Source organism: Mobula birostris, chromosome 19 (assembly GCF_030028105.1).
Source record: "Mobula birostris isolate sMobBir1 chromosome 19, sMobBir1.hap1, whole genome shotgun sequence".
In the NCBI taxonomy this organism is placed as follows: domain Eukaryota; kingdom Metazoa; phylum Chordata; class Chondrichthyes; order Myliobatiformes; family Myliobatidae; genus Mobula; species Mobula birostris.
Genome location: NC_092388.1, coordinates 20,297,281 through 20,318,798, shown reverse-complemented (window position 1 = coordinate 20,318,798; position 21,518 = coordinate 20,297,281). Strand labels below are relative to the sequence as shown.

The window sequence follows — 21,518 nt, the reverse complement described above, 5'->3', positions numbered from 1 at the left end:
AGAAATTTCAGAACACCAATGAATGTAATCAAAATCAGTTTTTTTTCAAATCATGAAAAGTTGCTGTTTTTCTGTTTCATGCCAAAGAGAAAAAAACTGCATATATTTACTACAGTAATCATATTTAATCTCAAAGATTATTACCTTGTAAAGTCAGTCTTTAAGGCCCCAGTTCCAGCATATTGTTTGGCACATGCATTCGCATTATCTGCCCATGCTATGAACAAATCAAATTACTGTTAAACTTCAGCAAAAGTAGTAATTTCAGTGCTCAGTAAAATAACAAAGACTCGTTTCACTTTCAGCTAGATTCTCTGCTTTAAATTTCTCTGCTGCAATCCTTCCCATTCAAAATGCATCCAATAGTCCATTTGGACATTTTTGAGTCGTGGTCTAATTCATAAATACTGCCCAAGCATCACAGCCATTCCCACTCTATTAACACCCAATATCCATATTGCTCAAAGCCTTGAGTAACAAATAAGAACTCTCCCTTCCTCCATCATGTATCCTACTCCTATTGGTGAAATTGGAGAATTCAGCTATCATATGGGGTGCACAAGGGTCCAAATTGGAGAAGCCCACTCTTTCATAGGAAAACATTTCAGCAAAGAGAAACCTCAAAATAAACTTAAACTCACCATTTTTATAAATCTTTTCAAATTCTGCTTGCTCATCAATTCTTTGGCCAACATGAAGAACACCAAGCCTCTAAACACAACAGAAAGAAACATTTTAATAATATAATGTACGAGTTGTTGTGCTTGTTCTTGTTATTGCAGAGGAATGGGAGTATGGAGTATTGAAATCTTGGCATGACTACGTAAACATTGACTGTTTATTCTTTTCCATTCATTCTGCTTGACCTGCCGAGTTCCTTCAGCACTTTCGGTGTGTTGCTTGGATTTCCAGCATCTGCAGATTTTCCCTTGTTTATCTTCACCACGAGCTTAGTATGCATAATATACTCAGAGCACTGAGAACAGTTTTAGTCTTCAGGAAAGGATGATCCATTTTATTAGGTACAGGAGTGGAACCTGGTGTGGTCTTCTGCTGCTGTAGCCCACCACTTCAAGGTTTAGCATGTTGTACATTCTGAGATGCTCTTCTGCACATCACTGTTGTAACGCATGTTTATTTGAGTTACTGTCAGCTTGAACTAGTCAGGCCTTTGGTTATTGTACAGATCAAACCATGACACAGTGCGACTAGGCCCAACAGCATTGTTGGTGATTTGCATCTTGTCACCAAGAATACAATTACTTTTTCTGTGGAGGCTAACTCCTCACCAAGACAGGATGCAAATATGTTTTTAGCTTTTCCAACTTACTTCTGAAATAATTCAGTTTAACATTTTTACTTTTACTTTGCACCTCCCTCTTTATAAAAGCAAAATAGTAAACTAACTGGAGGTGAGAAGGAGTACTGAAATCAAGAAACAAAGTTTGAAAATTGTTTTGTATGTTATCCCCGTGACCCTGTAGATTTCCACTCGGTGCTCTGGTTTCCTCCTACATTCCAAAGATGTACAGATTAGTAAGTTGTGAGCATGCTATATTGGCACTGGAAGTATGGCAACTCTTGCAGGATGCCTCAAGCATATCCTCGACCTGTGTTGGTCATTTATGCAAATGATGCATTTCAATGCACACGTGACAAAATAAAGCAAATCTTCAAAATCTTCATCTTAAGTAGCAATTTCATGCATCCTCAGCATAAATATGCACCACAGGTTTGATCTTTGGCAGTACCAGGCAAACTCAAATTGGAACAATGCAGACCACTATAAGTTTTCATTTCCAAATTCCTTTCCAAAACAAATAATAAGAAATCAATAATTTACTACCATTTACAGAGAAAATCTGCAGATGCTGGAAATCCAGCAATTTTGTGTGTATTGCTTGCATTTACTACCATTTTGCTATTTCCGACCTTGATACTACAATCACTGAAGTTTGCAAAAGTTTCCTCTGCCCCGCAAACATGCTTTCAAGGTGATACATCATACATTGCCTGGTTTCTCCCCTATTCAAGAGCTGACCAAAATAAACAACTCTTTTACGATGCATATTAATAGGTACTACCTTTGGTTAAAATCAAAGATTGGTTAGATTCATTTCGTCCCCTGTGGCTCAGAGTAAAATTCAATTTAACAACACTCTTTTTGGATATTTTGGCTAATATGTAGACGTCGCATTAATACAAGTTGTTGCTACTTACATGCTGTTCTTTCTGAGTTAAAACCATTTGAACATTAAATCAACATTTAACAACTTTTAAAGAACTTCCAACCTGAAGCTGTGACTGAAGAGAACGACGTGCTATCAAACTTTGCACAACATTCGTTCGATCCAAGCAGTCAATGCAATTGGTCCTGAAAGTTCCATCCTGCTGCACGACCATCTTCCCATCAGCATCCACCAAGAAATAACTGTTGCAAACAAACAAAACAGAAGCAATCAGATTTTTAACAAAAATAGGTAAATGGAAATAATCAAGACTCCTCTATAACAACCAAATATCCAACTTAATTTTAATATTAATGAACATCAAAGGTTTTTTCTTTAAATAATAAGGCAAACTACTTACCCAAATTCATCCTGTTGATCTGCCACTCGATCCAAAAGAATCTGAAGTCGATCCCATCTCATGTGGCTGCATTCTTTGTGGAAATCAAATGCACAGTATCTGCAAGAATAACATTGAAGTTAATAGTAGACATAATAAAGAAATTGAAATAAGAAAGAACAATTGAGAATACAAAGTGTACCTCAAGATTTTCCGATATATTTTATTTTTTCAAAATAGCCTTTTGGAGATATTATTGCCAAATTTGTTCATCTTACATACAAAGCAGCAAGTCACCTTTAATATTTATTTCTCTCCCTGGAACAGCAGATGTGGATCAGACTGCCCTTTTTAAGAAAAATTTAACTCAAACTGTTTGTGAACAATGCTAGCAAAAATCAATATTTAATGCACATCTCTCAGATACCTCCAGAAGATGGTGGCATGGCATCTTCCTGACTGCTGCAATCCTCCTTGTGAAGATACTCTTATGACACTGCAGGTAGATTGTTCCAGCAATTTAATGATGGAAATACAGCAGTACATTTCCAAGTTTGGTTGGGAAATTTCACTGCCCTTTGAAATTATGAGATTGGATCTTTGATGTCGATCTGAGAGGGCAGAGGAGGCCTTGGTTTAACATCTCATCTAAAATACAGGGGACCAGGTAGTGCACCACATACCCAGAACTGCAATGGATGTGAATCCTGGACATTCTGGGATTAGGTTCATGGAGTGGGACTTCAATCCTTAGTTTTTGATTCATTCAGACAAAACCATGTGGTAGAGCAAGACAAGCTAATTCTGGGCACTAAAGGGTTCAGCTTCGAGGAACAGCCCAAGAGAAAAGGTATGCAGGATATAATGTCAGAATTTTATAGAGTGATGACTAATTGAATATTTACTGGAATAAATTAAATTGAATAATGCTTCAAAGCTACAGAAACAGCATGAGCTCAGATCGTGATCACAAATAAACAGATTTAAACTGAGAATTCTTTACTGAGCAGTGATGAATATCTTCACAAATGCCAATAAAATATTTGTGTGTCAGCCAATTTCCTGGTTGTTGTTGGAAACTGTGGGAATTACAGAGCTTGAGCTGGCTGCCACTTCTTCATTACAATACTGAATATACTTCAAATATGGTTGAAATGTACATTCAGCTGACCAGAGGCAATAAATGGAACATTAGAAATGCTTTGTCTTTTTTATAAATAGGAAGTTCTTCTTCTGTTCTACCCAATATATCCCTCTCACTACCAACATCAATGGCACAGTAAATGGGCATGATTTCAATGCTGTCAATGTGCACAAGGCTGTCATACACAGCGGTGCTAGGAAGTTAGTGATCCTTGAAGAATTTTCTCTATTTCCACATAAATATGATCTAAAATGTGATCAGATCTTCATGAGTCCTAAAACTAGATAAAGTATCCCAATTAAATAAATAACACAAAGATCATTATATCTGTTCATTTATTTATAGAGATAAATGATCCAATATTATATATTTGTTGGAAAAAGTAATGTTAACCTCTAGGATTCTCAGTTCATTTGAAGGGGAAATTAGTCAGGTGTTTAAATCAACAGGATGACAATCAGATGTGCGTGTGAGAGGCCCTGCCCTGTTTAAAGAACATAAACCTGGGCTTTCACTATAAAAGTCTGATCTTCACCACACAAGTCTTTGGAAGTGTGCCATGCCCCAATCAAAAGAGATTGCTGAGGACCTCAGAAAAAAAGTTGTTGATGCTCACCAGGCTGGACACAAAACCATTTCTAAAGATTTGGGCTCCACCAACCCACAGTCACTCCAAGAGCAAGGCGTGTAATATTCCAGGAGGTCACAAAGAACCACAGGGTAACATCTAAGGAGCTACAAGCCTCTCTTGCATCAGCTAATGTCAGTGTTCATGAGTCTACCATCAGGCAAACTGAACGACAATGGTGTACGTGGCAGGATTGAAAGGAAAAAGCCACTACTCCTCAAGAACATTGCTGCCCATCTAAAGTATGCTCAAGACCACATGGATAAGCCAGAAGGCTACTAGAAGAATGTTCTGTGGGTGGATGGCTTAAACCTTTTGGCTTAAATGAGAAGCATTATGTTTGGCTAAAAGCAAACACTGCATTCCAGCATAAGAATCTCATCCCATCTGTGAAACATGGTGGTGGCAGTGTCATAATTTGGGCCTACTTTGCTGCCTCAGGACCAGGATGGCCTGCTATCATTGATGGAACTATGAATTCTAAATTGTACCAGCAAATTCTACAGGAAAATGTCAGGGGTATCCATCCATGAACTGAAGCTCAAGAGAAAGTGGGTTATGCAGCAAGACAACGACCCTAAACACACAAGTCAGTCTACCAAAGAATGATTAAAGCAGAAGGAATTTCACATTTTAGAATGACCAAGTCAAAGTCCTGACCTTAATCCTACAGAGATGTTGTGGAAGGACCTGAAGCAAGGAGTTCATGCAAGGAAGCCCACCAACATCCCAGAGTTGAAGCAGTTTTGTAAGGAGGAATGGCCTAAAATTCCTCCGAGCTGATGTGCAGGACTGATCAACAATTATTGGAAATGTTTGGTTGGAGTTATTGCTGTACGAGGGGGTCACACCAGTTATTGAAAGCAAAGGTTCACATACTCTTTCCAACAAGTACATGTAATATTGGATTATTTTTCTAATAAATAGATGAAAAAGTATGTTTTTTGAGCTTTTTGTTTAATCGGGTTCTCTACCTAGTTTTAGGACTTGCATGAAGATCTGATCGCATTTTAGATCATATTTATGAAGAATTAGAGAAAATTCTACAAGGTTCACACACTTTCTAGCATCACTGTATATTTCTGCAGCATGTCACGTCACTGCATTCAGAAACCACTAATTACAAAATGTGTTGAGGCATGATAAGACAGGAGCCTTACGCCCCACACCAACAGGTTCAGGAACTGTTATTATCCCCAACCATGAGGCTTCTGAACCAGTGTGAATAACTTCACTCACCCCAACACTGAACTGCTTCCACAATCTATGGACTCACTTTCTAGGCCTCTACATGTTCTCAATAATATTTATTACTTATTTATCTATTATTATTATTTTGGTTTTTGGCGTATAGCACAATTTGTTGTGTGTTGCACATTGGCTGTTTGTCTATCCTTGTTTGTGTATAGTTTTTCATTGATTCTATTGTGTTTCTTTGTATTTACTGTGAATGCCTACCAAAAAATGTTATGGCAAAAATGGTGATATAAATGTACTTTACTACATATGATTCCTTAAGGCTGTTATAGCCGGGCGGGGAGGAGTGGTGATAGTGGGGATTAACTCCCCCTATTTATTAAATGCTCCCAATAGCGTGCGGCTCAAATAGCCTCTGACAACCAAGTCCTGCTCCTGGCCTTCCCACGTGGCTTAGCTACTAAGCCCAGCAGAACCATTTTTACTGACAGAAGGAGAGGCAAAGGCAGGTTACTGGCACCTTAAAACCGGTCGCTTTGGGCAGACAGGCTTCATCAGCTGTGGTTGGCAGCTCATCTAGAAGGAAAACTCTGATCTCAAGCCTCCACTGCCTTGTGGCTTCGGGAGTAAACCGAGAGGGGAAAATCTTGAGCTGGAGTCCCTGAGGCAGTCCTACGTTGAGTTCAATGCAGACTGGCAACTCCTGCAATGCTGCTGGTATCAAGCTGTATCAGCTTCTGCCATTCCTTTGGATTCATCAGGTGCTTGGAGAGGGGGGAGCTTGCTTCTTTGCTCTCCATATTGTACTGCCCAGGCTTGCATATCTAGACAGCTAGGACGCAACATCAATCATTCACTCTGACCGACAGAGGTCTCATCATATGTACTTTGATAATAAATTTACTTCAAACTCAAATGCCTGCTCCACTTTCTTTTTGCAAGAACTTTATCTGTTGAAATGTTTTCCTTCCTATACAGTAAGTGGGCACACTAGGAAGAGGAATTTGTAAAGCAAGTACGCCATATTTTTCAAAAAAAATGTATGCATAAAAGCTAGGTGCTCAGTTCTGAAAATATTATGGAAACGTACTTAACCATTCCATTCCCCAAGCTTGCTGCCATTTTGGCAAAAACCTGCTCAAGAGATTTTTCAGGGCCTTTCTGATCAACCTGTTAAAAATTGATAAAAACAAAGCTTTAGAACTTTATCAAAGTTAGTATTTTAGTATAGATATATTAAATAAAAGCAAATACATACCAAATTTATTATCACTTGCTTCCCATAGCTAATAAGTTGGGAATCAAAATGCCTTTGAAAGCCATCCATCTGCAATGAAAGACAAATAAAATGCTTATTATCCTCTTTTATGATAAATCTAGTCAAAAACACCACAACTTTAGAGCACTTTTTAATGCATCAAAACATCCCAATGATCTAGGTAGTGCACTAATGCTCTAGAACTGTTCTCTATGACTGCGGTGGTTGTTAACAGGACAAGCAATTTGATGCAGCACACTGACACGTTCTGCAGATTTCTACACTTACCGCATGGAGCGCAATTTGCTGCCCAAGTACTGTATTGTTAGACAAACATTCCTGGAGGGATGAAAATGCCAATTTCTGAGCCAAAACAAATCATTTGCCCTATTTCTAGTACTTAACAAAGATTACAAGTATCATGGCTGTATTAGACTGAGACTTAGGGAAAAACACTATGTGAAAACTTCACTGAATTCAAACTAAAATATTCACCATTCTTGTACATGCATGAGCTTAACTGACACTGACATACAACAGCAACTTCCACTTCTATACTGGTATCATGGAAATATTGATACTAAGCCATACAAGATATTAGGTCAAGTTTTTAAAGCTTCATTGGGCCTCAAAAGCTGAAGGCACAGATACCTGTGGTGGGTTATTTATATTCATGGATGAGAATTAAAGCAGGTGCGTCAGAGGGTCATAGAGCTGAAGAAAATAAGTTGGATCATGCTTGATCCAGACTGCACTTTGCATTTACAATCAATTATTTCTTTCAGCCAGCATGGTAATTGTGGCATCACAATCTCCAGGCATTCTACTGTGGCAGTACAACCAGCAAACTAGACCTCAGGTACTATATCCTGAGCCCCACCACCACAGATTACCTGAATGGCATTTTGAAAGTTTGCTGCTCTCAAAGACTGCTGAACTGGTTTTAAATGTTCCTAATTATTATAGATAGTTAAAAATCATTCAAAACAATGAAAAACAAAATTATTTAAAGGCACTTTAATGAACTAAAAGCACTAAGATCAAGTAAAATGCTCTTCTATCCATTCACCTATTCGATCTAATTCAGTGACCCTTTCAAATGGGCCAGTCGTGAAACAGATGCAAAGAGCATCTGATTTCTCAGCTCAGCACGTCTGAGGTCTGCCTGTGCTCTCATTATTGCATCCAGAGGCAGGGCAGGATAATAGACAGCAGGTGTGCAAATGACATGAGCTGACTTTGCTGGCAGTTCTTTATCAAACAGCAGGGGAAAAGCAAGTACGCTTAGGCCTGTGGAGGTTTAGCCAATGGACAGATTTGATGGCAGCGGTGAGAAGTTTTAAATTGAGGTTTCATTTTAAAATTTTGCATGTCAGCAAACATGGGGCTGCAAAGAGTGTGGGTGGATGGCGGGGGGGGGGGGCAATGCGATTTTAAAAAAAATGAATAATAGAAAGAGGGCAGGCAGGCCAGAAATGTGTAAAGCCCGCTCAAGCTCAAATAATGAGCAAGGCTCTGAACAGCCTGGTTCTGAATTCAGAAAGTTAACAGTGTGAGTGTGTGGTTAGCTAGAGAAATAATTGGTGGCTGGAGATACAATTTGCTGCAGTCTCCCCAAGATTTACTTGGAAGAAATTAGCTCTCATCAAGCATTCATATTGGACCAACATTGTGGCAAATTACAACAGTAGAATGGTCAAGAAAGGTGGTTGGTGGGGAGAGGGGGTGTAGATGGAGCTAGGATCCCTGAGCATACTGAAAAACTGACAAAGGATTATCTTCATATTACATGCTAACTGCAGACTTTCTTACCTCAAGAATTTTGTTCAACTATACAAATTCACTGTTTTCTCACGCAAATCAAGATTTAAGACACCAATTATGTGTAATCCCGTCTAGTAAAATATATATTTAATCATCCCTGAAAAGCGCTTTCATACAACATAAAACTGCACATATATCACTGTAGAACAGCTCACTTACTGCAGGGCAAACATTAATGAAACACTTCATTATATTTGAAATATACTCACATGGTTCATAGATTTACTAATCTGTGGTTTTGGTTTGTACCTCAAGTTTGGCCTCTGAGACCAGAAGAAGGGGATCGACCCTCGTGTCTTGAAAGCAGAAGAGAAATACACTTAATAGCAGATAATAATCAAGAATCATCTTTTTCAGTTAATCAGACTTCTAGAACAATTTTTAGCAGATTAGTTATGAATATGCAAGCTATTAAAACTACGATAAGAATTCCAAAGAAGTGGTTTTATCCTTATTTTTCCATCATCCTTGCATTTCAACTTTTCTTTTCATTAAATGAAGATGCTTTCCTTGGACAAGATTTACTTGATCTCCATTCAGAGCAAGTCTTCAAAAGTTAGTAAAATACTCTTTTAGTCCCCTAATTCATTTATATTCATATACTCTTAAAAATTAAAAAAAAAATGTTCACAGTTCTTCACTATCAAAAGAGAGAAAACTTGACTCCAAATTACATATGAGGATTTTGGGGCAAGTGAACCGAAGTCCAAACAAAGAGACAGGTATTAAGCAGTGTCTTAAAGAAAGACAAAAAGAAAGGTAATGTTTTAGCAATGGAATTCCAGAGTGTAATGTCAAGGGAGCTGAAGGAACAGCTGCCAACATTTTAAACAAGTGAAAAGTAAAACTCAGAGATATGCAACAGGTCAAATTTAGAGGAAATATAAACAAAGGTTAAAAATTGAGGCACTGAGGTTTTTCAAGATGGCGGCGCAGTGAAAGGTCTGCTTTACTGAGCTCAGCACCGCAACACTGATAATTTTGCATATAAACCTATCCGTTTCAACTTTTTTTTAAATGCCCAAGTGTTAGATTTAATAACATGAACATTGATGAGTTTTTTTTTGAGCTGCTTCAACACCATGTCATCGAAAAGTAGTAAAAAGGGGGCCAAGATGGACTGCACAAAGTGCTCACCTGGGGCTGAGGAGCTAGCTGCTGCTAGCTATGCTAACACGTTGGACCCTGCTTTTCGTCAAGTAATTCAGGAAGTTATGGAGAACATATCCAAAATGATGGATGAGAACCTGGGTCCACTCACTCTAACACTCCAGAACCACACATTGGAGCTTAAAAATCTTGATACAAGAACAACCGGGGCCGAGGGCCGAGTCTCCGTGGTTGAGACTGTAGCTGATCAAGCCCAAAGCCGCATCCAGGTGCTAGAAAAGCAAGTTCAAAGCCTGTCTGACCATATCGATGAACTTGAGAATAGAGGTAGGAGGAAGAACATACAGATCATCGGTCCACTTGAAGGTACAGAAGGCAGCCAGCCAGCGAAGTTTTTTGAGGGCTGGCTGCCTACCTAATTTCCTTGATTTGGAAACCAAGGCTGGATGCATTAAAGTGGAAAGAGCTCATCAACCGGTCCCAGACCAATGCCTTCGACCTGTCCCCGTGCGGTTCCATAACTTTGGTGATAAGCAAAGAGTGGCAGAGGCCTCAAGGCACGGCGGGACTGATACCCAGGCTTTAATATATGAGGGATCCAGGCTAATATTTTTTCAAGATTTTTCAGCAGCCGTTATTCGGAAGTGCAAGGAATTCGACTAGGTCAAGAAGCGGCTGAGAGAATCCAGAATCCAGTACTTTATGCTGTACCCAGCGGCGCTGAAAATCACCTACCACGGAGCCACCAAGATATTTGATTCTCCTGACAAAGCTAAGACTTTTGGAGACACGTTGGGCTAAAGAATGTATATATTGCGTAGTCCTGGTTATGGACGATAACATGCTCAATGGTCACTTTATTTTACCTTTTCATTACTCAACGGCAAGATATCTTATAGGATGGGTAATGTATTTGTTTTGATTAATATACTTGATTAAATTAGCAGTGCTGCTCCAGCCTGAAGGAGCTTAAACATGATGGTAACCAATTGGTGGATTGATAAATTATGTCCTGTTTTCATTTTTGACTATGTTAAATGCCATACTGGCAGTGGGGCAGAATATGGGGTGCTAGAAGGTTCAGATATCCCCTTTAAGTATAGGGTAAGTCCTCTTGTTCAGCGCTGTTGGCACTTCTTTTTTGTGTTTTTTTTAATGCACTTATTGCTGCTCAGCTGATCTTAAACAACACACATCAAAGTTGCTGATGAACGCAGCAGGCCAGGCAGCATCTCTAGGAAGAGGTACAGTTGACGTTTCAGGCCGAGACCCTTCGTCAGGTCTAGATGTAGGACTAGTCCTGATGAAGGGTCTCGGCCCAAAACGTTGACTGTACCTCTTCCTAGAGATGCTGCCTGGCCTGCTGCGTTCACCAGCAACTTTGATGTGTGTTGCTTGAATTTCCAGCATCTGCAGATTTCCTCGTGTCAGCTGATCTTAAGTTGGGTTTCTTCTCCTCCGGAGTCAAATGATTGTTATAAAAGGTTATGACCAGTAATATATTAAATTTGTGCACTTGGAACATTAAGAGGAGTCATTCACCAATCAAGAGAAAGAAAATCCTACTAAACCTGAAAAAGGGTGGACATAGCCTTATTGCAGGAGACACATTTAAATGATGAAGAACATCTAAAACTGCAACAGAGTGGATTTGAACAAGTCTATTTTTCATCTTTTAATACCAGGAGTGGGGGGGGGGCATTTTAATTAGGAAGAACCTACCTTTTAAGTTATTAGACTGCATTAAGGCTAAGTATGGGAGATTTGTGATTGTTAAGGCTTCAATACATGGAGAGGAATATGGTATTCTCGATGTTTACTGCCCTCCAGCTCATCCTCTCAAATTCCTAAAAGACGCTTTTTCCAAACTTACAAGCTTTTCAATACAAAACATTATTGTAGGTGGGGATTTTAATTATCTCATGGACCCATTGATGGACAAAGTGCTTAGTGCTCTCCTCACAGTCCAAACAAATCATGGGCTCATGTGGAGAACTAGGACTTGTGGATGTCTGGAGGTTGTTACATCCCTCAGACAAAGACTTCACATTTTTTTCTAATCCACACAAGTGTTACACCAGAATAGACTTTTTTCTAACCCCCAAAACACTCCTAGATTTAGTTGTATCCTGCAGAATCGGAAATATCACTATTTCTGACCATGCAGCAGTATATTTAAATATTAAGCCCAAAGATAATTCAGCACGAACTAGACATTGGAGGCTGAATCCTTTTATTCTAAAAGATAATAATAGACTACTTTACTTTACTTCTGAATTCAAAACTTTTCTACCTATTAATTCCAAACCAGCTAGTAGTCCTTCGATACTCTGGAAAACCGTTAAGCCCTATGCAAGGGGATTAATTATCTCCTACTCTGCTAGTAAGAAGCGACAAGCTGCAGAACAGCATTGCCTAGTGGAAGCAAGGCTTGTGGCAGCTGAAAAGGATTATATTAATAAGCCTTCTGCAGCCAGGTTACAGAATATCACAACCCTACACTGTGCACTAAACTCTTTACTTACACAAGCAGCCAAAAGAAAATTGACATTTGCTAAACAATGATTGTTTGAACATGGTGAAAAACCAGGTAGGTATTTGGCTTATTTAGCTAGAAAGAAAAATGACTCTCAAACTATTGCTTCAATTAGGGATGGGACAGCAGCCCTCACTAGTAATTCTAAAATGATTAATGTTGTGTTTAAGAATTTTTATTCTAAATTGTATCAATCTGAGCAATGTAATGATGGACAATCTAGGATGGAGTCTTTTTTCGGGAATTTAGATCTCCTAGGCATTTCTTCTGAACAAGAGTCCCTCCTCAATGCTCCGTTATCTATACATGAGATACAGGAGGCTGTGAGACAGCTCCAAAGTGGGAAGGCCCCTGGCCCTGATGGACTCACCAGTAAATTCTATAAAGAGTTCACAGGGTTAATATCAGAGCCTATGCTAAACACATTCAATCATGCATTTAATTGTGGTCTCCTCCCAACATCACCGAGAGAAGCTAATATCTCCCTAATTCTTAAGAAAGGAAAGAGCCCTGAAGATTATGCCTCTTACAGGTCTATTTCCTTGTTAAATATTGACTTTAAAATCTTATCTCAAACCTTAGCATTGCGATTAGAAACTGTGTTACCTTTTATCATAAAGGAGGATCAAATGGGTTTTGTAAAAGGCAATAGATCATCTAACAATATGAGATTATTACTTAATGTGATTCAGGCATGTCAGCAACAGGCAGTGGACGGCTTGGTGGTTTTCCTTAGATGCAGAAAAGGCCTTTGATCGTGTCTAATGGCCGTATCTTTTTTTCACTTTAGGACAATTTGGTTTGGGCAATAATTTTATTAAGGGGGTGAAGGTTCTTTATAATGACCCTTTGGCTGCGATTCTCACTAATGGTATTAGGTCATATAATTTTAGTATTCTGAGGGGCAGCCAGCAGGGCTGCCTTTTATCACCACTACTTTTCATACTAGTGATCAAGCCATTGGCTGAGGCTATTCGGCAAGACCCCAAAACATCTGCTCCAGACATAGAAATAAAGTCACATAAAATTACATTCTATGCAGATGATGTTCTAATTTTCTTATCAAACCCTGCTATATCAGTGCACCACCTTATACAATGCATCAATTCATTTAGCGCCGTTTCAGGTTATAAAATCAACTTTACTAAATCAGAGGCTATGCCTCTGGGGAATCTGCAGCAGGTACCTGACACTCGGGGTGTTTTCCCCTTTAAATGGTCGCAGACAGGTTTTGTTTACTTAGGCATATTTATCACACCTATGTTTGATCAATTGTTCAAAGCTAACTTTACACAGTAATTTGTCAAAATCAAACAGGATCTTGAGCGATGGAGCATTCTTTGCCGAATATCCTTGCTCAAAATGAACATTCTTCCTCGTCTGCTCTACCCAATATGAATGATTCCAGTCATTTTTACCTAACAAATACTTAAAAAAATAAATGGCTGGTTTGTTTCTTTCATCTGGAACAAAAAAAGACCCTGTATTAAAATGTTTAAGTTACAGCTTCCCAGTAGTCTAGGGGGTTTGGATTTTCCAGACAACAAAAAATATCAATTAAGTTTCTTTTTATCTTATGTGGTTGACTGGGTTTGCAGGGACCCCTCCTCAATTTGACTAGACATTGAAGCTTCACAAGCAAAATGCCCTCTTATTAATTTGCTTTTCCTCAATAAGATGAAACTAGTTAAGGAATATTGTTGCAATCCAATAACAATTAATACAGTCAGGGCTTGGAGGGCGGTGCGACAAATTGAGGGCAACGCAGCGAAAATATCACCTTTCACTCCAATAACCGGCAGTCCAGATTTTCAGCCTGGCATAATGGATTCCGGATTTAAACTTTGGATTTCTAAGGGTATTTTCCATCTAGGAGATTTGTTTGATGAAGGAATGATAATGTCTTTTACTTAAATAGTACAGAAATTTAACATACACAACAAGGATTTTTTTTTCATTTCTTTCACAGAAAAGATTATATACAGAAAAAAAAATCATTGTTAACTGATTTCTATAGTTCTGACATAGAAAAGAGGGTGTTTCATTCTAAGGGTGAAGTCTCCATCAGTACTTTTTATATCTTCCTGAGGGAATGTTCTTGTGGAGAGGCTGAGCAACTGGGAAGGGTCTGGGAGGAAGAGCTGGGAGTAGAAATTACAGCTGAAACATGGGAAGACATCTGTGATAATGCAAAGAAAATTTCAGTTTGTAATAGAACTAAAGCACTGCAACTGAAAATTCTGCATAGAGCCCATCTGACTCCAGATTGTCTCTCGAAATTTAAGACAGGGGTTTCTCCAATGTGTTCTAAATGTAAATACTGGAACTTTCACCCACTGTTTTTGGACTTGTCCCAAACTTCAGGCATACTGGAGTGATATTTTGGGTGAAATGGAAAAGATTCTGAAGATGGAGCTTGAACTGGACCCAGTGTCTTTTCTCTTCGGCTTACCCAGCAGTCATATTATTAATGCATATCAGAAAAAACTTTTTAACATCCTGACTTTTTGTGCGAGGAAGAACATTTTACTTTGTTGGATATCCGATAAGGCCCCTGGACTTTTTGGTTGGCATAAATTAATCATGAAATACATTCCTTTGGACTTTTTGACATGTATGGTACACTCAAAAACAAATAGTTTTCATAAAACATGGCAACCTTTTCTGCAGTATGTAGATGTAAACCTGTCTGCTATACTAATAAGGGCTTTTGTATAGGATGTTGGGGTGATGTCTATATTTTGATGGCAGTGTTCTGATAGCTGATATCTGTGAGGGGAAGAAATGTAAATGTAAATGTATCCGTAAATTGAAAGTTTTGTTATACTGAACAAAAGAAATGTTAAAAAAAATTGAGGCACTGCCAGACCAAGAATAAATGTATGCCAGTCAGCGCCAGAGCAGAAACCAAATTCCCGAGATGCAATAATGGCACAATTAAAATATCTTAAATACTGCAACGCATTAGCCCTCTGACCCTCTGTTACAAACTCAGATTATGTAACCAATGTACTGCCACATTAGACACTGAGTTCTCCAAGAATAAACTTCTCAACCCACATATTGTTACTCAGGAACATCACTTCTGATAGCTGCTATCATTTATGCTTTTATCACCTTCAGAATTATTCTAATGTACAGCTGGATAACATTCACAAACCATAGGTTATCTCAAATGCTACTGCCAATATCTGATTCTGCTCTAAGTCTTGCTATATGTTAGCAATAGGCACACTAACCTACATTGGATCCCAGTCTCAACACATTCAATTCATAATCACTCGTGCTAGTGTTTAATTTCCTTCATTGCTGCAATACTTCCTCGTCTCTATAACCTACTTCACCCCTCCTCCACATCCTTCCATCCCTTCAGTTTGGCAATTCTCTTTGTCCACACCCAGGAGTTCCGAAACTTGGTTCCACAGACCCCTTGGTTAATGCTGGGGATCTATAGCATAAACAAGGTTGGGAACCCCTGCTCTGGGCCATAATCTTTGTGCAGAAAGAAGGTTGGAGGAAAACCCCACTGTTAAAACCAGTTGCTTTGTTAAGTTTTAATTATCTGCTTTCATATCACCTTTCATAATACTGGTAACATTTGAGTGCCTTTGGTTATCATCTCTAAAATGTGGCTTATAAATGCCAACACTGCCTGACTCTTTATGGCAAGGTCTTTAGTTACAGTGCCTGCAATCTCTTGAACTTCTCACTCTTAAAGTTTCCTAAGAGGCTGGTTGGTCCTTTCTAATCACTTTACCCACGCTTCAGAATACATTTCGTTGTTCATTTCCATTTGGGAAGTGCAATGGATGTTTACTCACAAATGCTGTAAAAATCCAAGTTGTTGTATGACTAGTACAATACAGTAGAAATCACTCACTTGTACAAATGATGCCTTATAACCATTGTACTGAACGATTTGTTCTGTCTCCACAAAGTTTGCAGCATGCCCCTCAGAGTCAATACCTAATAAAAAAAATTTTTAAAAAACATGAAGCTTAGAAATTTAAAAGAAATCCTAGGTGAACTATAGCTAAGTTTCTGCATTAAAATTACATCTTACATGTGGAAGATTCAACTACTAAATTTTGTTTTCTGCAACGCAACTCCTTGTACTTTTCCTATACTTACTTCAAACACATCTAACCCACAGGCCTTCAAAAATAGTCAATTGCTGGCAATTATTTGTTAACTAACTGAAGGAAACTTACTGTATATCCTGCTGGAATGTAGCAAAGGACTATACCATACCAACATTTGGTATCGCAGACATCCTCAATTAGTTAAAATCTTTAAGAAATGCATGAGAAAGGCCAAATGCTGCACCATGACAATTCAGGAAAACAAAACAATGTACAACCAAATGTAACCAGCGTCACTAATAAAATTAACTACCATTACTTGTGAAATATTGGATTCAAGTCACTTTATCCAGCTTGATGATTTACTTTTGTAAGTCTAGTTTTCTTGGCTTCACATCCAAATCAAGTTTTACCAGCTTTCTCACAGGAACTCATTTCAATTACATGGTTCTACTCTCACATAGTGCTTCTACTATTCACCATACAGTATCGCCTAAGCTCCCTACAGATTCTTCTCTCACCAATTTCATTATGCAAAATATGCATAGTTTTCCCAATTGTTACAATGGTTTAAAACTTAGGGATCAACTTTGTATTTTCTCTGCACCCACTCACTGGCCTCAAAAGTAACTTTACATTTTATCTTGGTAACCAAAACTTAAAAAAAAAATCAAGATATATATCAGAAAGTTCACTGGCTGACTAGTTAAGGACACAATCTGTCCACTTACCTCTAACGTAATATCGAACCCCAGCTCTGAAACAGCTCCTTCTGGAGAGAAGTGTCCAGTCAAAGTATTTCCCATTTATACTACAACATTTCACAATAATGACTGAGGTAAGAGGTGAATGGTTAAGGATGCTTAACTTAAAAAGAACAATAAAATTTCCACTTTTAGAAGGAATAACATCAACAGGATAAAACATTGTGCAGTCAATTTCAAAGATATCTCATAGCTTATGCAAGGTAGTTTAAGGGAAAAACATCAAGAACATTCTATTAAGATTTCAGCTGTGAAGCATGTGGCTTCCTACAAATGAGTCACCTCGAAACAAAATGTCAAATAACTGGGACAACACCACATTATATAATTAGATAGTTTGAAGTGATGATTGAGCACTGAATGCATAATATCTTGGGATCTCTATCAGCACTCCAACTGGAAACAGATATCAGTACCCAAGAGGGCAGCTAGGAGTGGGCATATTGTACCACCAGCATCAGAATCAAGCTTCAGCATCATGTCACGCATCGGCATCAAGAGGGTATCAATATTTAGGAGAGGGCAAGTTATACAAGTTGGAAGGGCAAAGGTCCCACTACTCTTTCTTATTACCATATTCACCATAACTGGTCTGATGTACTGTTTTCATCATTCACTATCAAAAGAAAAAAAAGCTTGAAGAGCCAATTTTATTTGATTTGGAGAATATCAGGTTTGCCTTCTTTTGTATGGAGTAATTGAGAAGCACCAGTGTTAAAAGTTCATTTTGGATATATTAAAAATAAATCTATTTTCTTTTTAAATGTTAAATAATCAATTAAATCTCAGGAGTAACATGTAGAACATGAAAAATTATTTATTGATAAGGAGTTTACAAGTTGTTTTAGTTATGAACGGCAGACTTATCACTTTACTGAATCTGATTTCTGATTTGATTATAATTACTGATAGACAATTGCAACATTGCAGACATTACATGGAACTATCATTCAATAACTATATTTTAATAAATATTCTATAGCCAAAGAAAACCACACAAATTGATCTAATTCATTGTCTGTCTTGCTTTAAACTGTGAAATGTCGTATACAGCACTTGCACAATTTTCAGTGACACTAGATCAAAAACTGTAAACTTTGAATGATATGAATGATATTAAAATACACATGGAAAAGTCAAATATAAATACAAAGTGCAAATGTATTATTTTCAATTCTTAAAAAAAAATGGGAGTTATGTCTGAGGTGGTAGAAACAGAATGATGGCCATAAGGAACTCAAAAGAATTTGAGTTCTTCAAGTACATCAAATCCTTCTATTGATAGCCACTATAATCAGAATCAGAGATCCACACTGAATCTTCCACCGTCTCCGGGCCTGGTTCGTTGGCAAGGACTCCCAACCCCGCACCGATGACCCCTTCTCCTATCTTCAACCTTCCTCTTCCTGGACACCCCACGCTGGTCTTCTGCCTGCTCTGGATCTTTTCACTGCTAACTGCCGACCGGACATCAACTGTTTTGACTTCACCATTCCTCCCTCCAATTCCAACTTCACTCCTTCCAGATGCTCTGCTCTCCACTCCATCAGCACTAATTCTAACCTCATCAAAACCGCAGGTAAAGGGGGTGCTGTTCTAGTTCATGGACTGACGTCTACTTTGCTGAGGTCAGGTGACAACTGTCAGACACTACCTCTTATATACCCCTTGAACAGGACTCCACTAAGGAGCACAAGGCCATTGTTTCCTACACCATCACTGGCCTTATTAACTCTGGGGATCTCTCATCCACTGCCACCAACCTCATAGTTCCTGCACTCCGCACCTCCTATTTCTACCTCATACGCAAGATCCACAAACCTGCCTGTCCAGATAGACCCATTGTTTCAGTTTGTTCCTGCCCCACTGAACTCATATCTGCATATCTTGACTCAGTTTTATCCCCCCCTCCCCCAGTTCAGTCCCTTCCTACCTACATCCACGACACTTCACATGCTCTGGATCTTTTCAAAATTTCAAATTCCCTAGCCCTGAACATCTTATTTTCAGCATGGATGTCAAGTCCCCATACACCTCCATCCCTCACCAGAAAGGCCTCAAAGCTCTCTGTTTCTTTCTTGACACCACAGCCAACCAGTTCCCCTCCACCAGTTCTGCTCCATCTGCCAAAACTTGTCCTCACTCTCAATAATTTCTCCCTTTTGCTCCTCCCACTTCCTTCAAACAAAAGGTGTAGCCATGGGTACTCGCATGGGTCCCAGCTATGCCTGTCTTTATGTTGACTATGTGGAACAGTCTATGTTACAAGTCTACACTGGTGTCACTCCCCCACTTGTCCTATGCTACATCAATGACTGCATTGATGCTGCTTCCTGCATCCATGCCAACCTTGTTGACTTCATCAACATTGCCTCCAACTTCCACACTGCACTCAAATTTACCTGGTCCATTTCCCACACCTCCCTCCCCTTTCTCAATCTCTCTGTCTCTATTTCTGGAGACAGCTTATCTACTGATGTCTCATAAACTCATAGATTCTCACAGCTACCTTGACTATACCTCTTCCCACCCTGTTACTGGTAAAGAAAAAATGCCACCCCATTCTCTCAATTCCTCCATCTCTGCTACGTCTGCTCTCAGGATGAGGTTTTTCATTCCAGAATGAAGGAAATGTCCTCCTTCTTCAAACAAAGGGGCTTCTCTTCCTCCACCCCCAACAGCATCTCTCCCATTTCACACACGTCTACCCTCAACCCATCCTCCCGCCACTCCACCAAGGATAGGGTTCCTCTTGTGTTCATCTACCACCACCAGGCTCTGAGTCCTGCACATAATTCTCCATAACTTCTGCCATCTCCAACAGGATCCCACCATAAGGACATATTTCCCTCACCCCCCCCCAACTTGCTGCTTTCGTGACTCCCTTGTCCATTTGTCCCTCCCTGCACTTATCCCTGCAACCAAAACGAGTGTTACACCTCTTCTCTCACTACCATTCAGAGTCCCAAACAGACCTTCCAGGTGAGGCAACTCTTCACCTGTGAGTCTGTTGGGATCATCTACTGTATCTGGTGTTCCCGGTGTGGCCTCTGTATATCGGTGAGACCCAACATAGATTGGGAGACCTATTCACCAAGCAGCAATACTCCGTCCAGCAGAAAAAGTAGGATCTACCAGTGGCCACCAATTTTATTCCACTTCCCATTCCCATTCTGACATGTCAATTCATGGCCTCCACTACTGTCGCGATTAAGCCATGCTCAGGTTGGAGGAGCAACTCCTTATATCCGTCAGGGTAGCCTACAACCTGAGGGCATGAACATCCATTTCTCGAACTTCCGGTAGTGGCTAGCGCCTGCCCCTTTCACCATTCCCCATCCTCTTTTCCCTCTCTCACCTTATCTACTTGCCTGTGGTCTCTGGTGTTCCTCCTCCTTTTCTTTCTTCCATGGCCTTCTGTCCTCTCCTATTAGATTCCCCTTTCTCCAGCCCTGTATCTCTTTCACCAATTTAATCCCCAGCTCTTTACTTCACCCCTCTCCCCACCCAGTTTCACCTATCACCTTGTATTTCTTCCTCCCCTCCCTCCCTTCTAACTCTGACTCATCTTTTTTTCCTCCAGAACTGAGGAAGAGTCTTGTCCTGAAATGTCGACTGTACTCCTTTCCATAGGTGCTGCCTAGCCTGCTGAATTCCTCGAGCATTTTGTGTGTGTTGTTAATAAGAATCAGAATCAGGTTTAATACCACTGGCACATGTCATGAAATTAGTTAACTTTGTGGCAGCATACAATGCAATACATGATAAATATAGAGAGAAACACTGAATTAAAGCACATATATGTGTATTAAACAATTAAAATAAGTAGTGCAAAGACAGAAATTTTGAAAAGCAGTGAGGTGGTGTCCATGGGTTCAAAGTCCATTTAGGAATCGGATGGCAGAGGGGAAGAAGCTGTTCCTGAATTGCTGAGTGTGTGCCTTCAGACTTCTGTACCTCCTTCCTGATGGTAACAATGAGAAGAGGGCATATCCTGTGTGGTGGAGGTCTTCAGTGATGGACATCAGCATTCTGAGGCACCACTCCTAGAATTTGTCTTGGATACTATGGAGGCTAGTGCCCATGATGGAGCTGACTAATTTTACAAATCTCTGCAGCTTACATCAATACTGTGCAGTAGCCCACCACCTACCCCACCCCCCCAAACCAGATGGTGATGCAGCCAGTCAGAATGCTCTCCAAGGTACATCTGTGGAAGTTTTTGAGTATTTTAGGTGATAAGCAAAATCTTCTCAAACTCCTAATGAATTATGTCTGTTGTTTTGCCTTCGTTATAGCTGCATAGGCATGTTGAAACCAGCTCAGAACCTCAGAGATATGGACACCCACAAACTTGAAATTGCTCACTCTCTCCACTTCTGATCCTGTAAGAGGATTGGTTTGTGT

General features: G+C 39.4%; 1 protein-coding gene across 2 annotated transcripts in view; it reads right to left on the bottom strand.

Annotated features, from left to right (window-relative positions):
• LOC140212466 (phosphatidylinositol-3-phosphatase SAC1-like) overlaps window positions 1-21,518 on the bottom strand; it is an 88,859-nt gene that overhangs the window by 24,683 nt on the left and 42,658 nt on the right. Inside the window, exons 8-17 of one of the 2 annotated variants that reach the window (XM_072283304.1) lie at window positions 17,079-17,180; window positions 16,146-16,231; window positions 8,829-8,915; window positions 7,084-7,134; window positions 6,796-6,864; window positions 6,628-6,707; window positions 2,590-2,688; window positions 2,293-2,431; window positions 642-711; window positions 145-217 (exon numbers count right to left, since the gene is read on the bottom strand). In XM_072283304.1, coding sequence (XP_072139405.1) covers window positions 145-217; window positions 642-711; window positions 2,293-2,431; window positions 2,590-2,688; window positions 6,628-6,707; window positions 6,796-6,864; window positions 7,084-7,134; window positions 8,829-8,915; window positions 16,146-16,231; window positions 17,079-17,180 — 856 coding nt within the window. The remainder of the gene's footprint in view (window positions 1-144; window positions 218-641; window positions 712-2,292; window positions 2,432-2,589; window positions 2,689-6,627; window positions 6,708-6,795; window positions 6,865-7,083; window positions 7,135-8,828; window positions 8,916-16,145; window positions 16,232-17,078; window positions 17,181-21,518) is intronic. The other variant, XM_072283305.1, reaches the window with a different exon arrangement.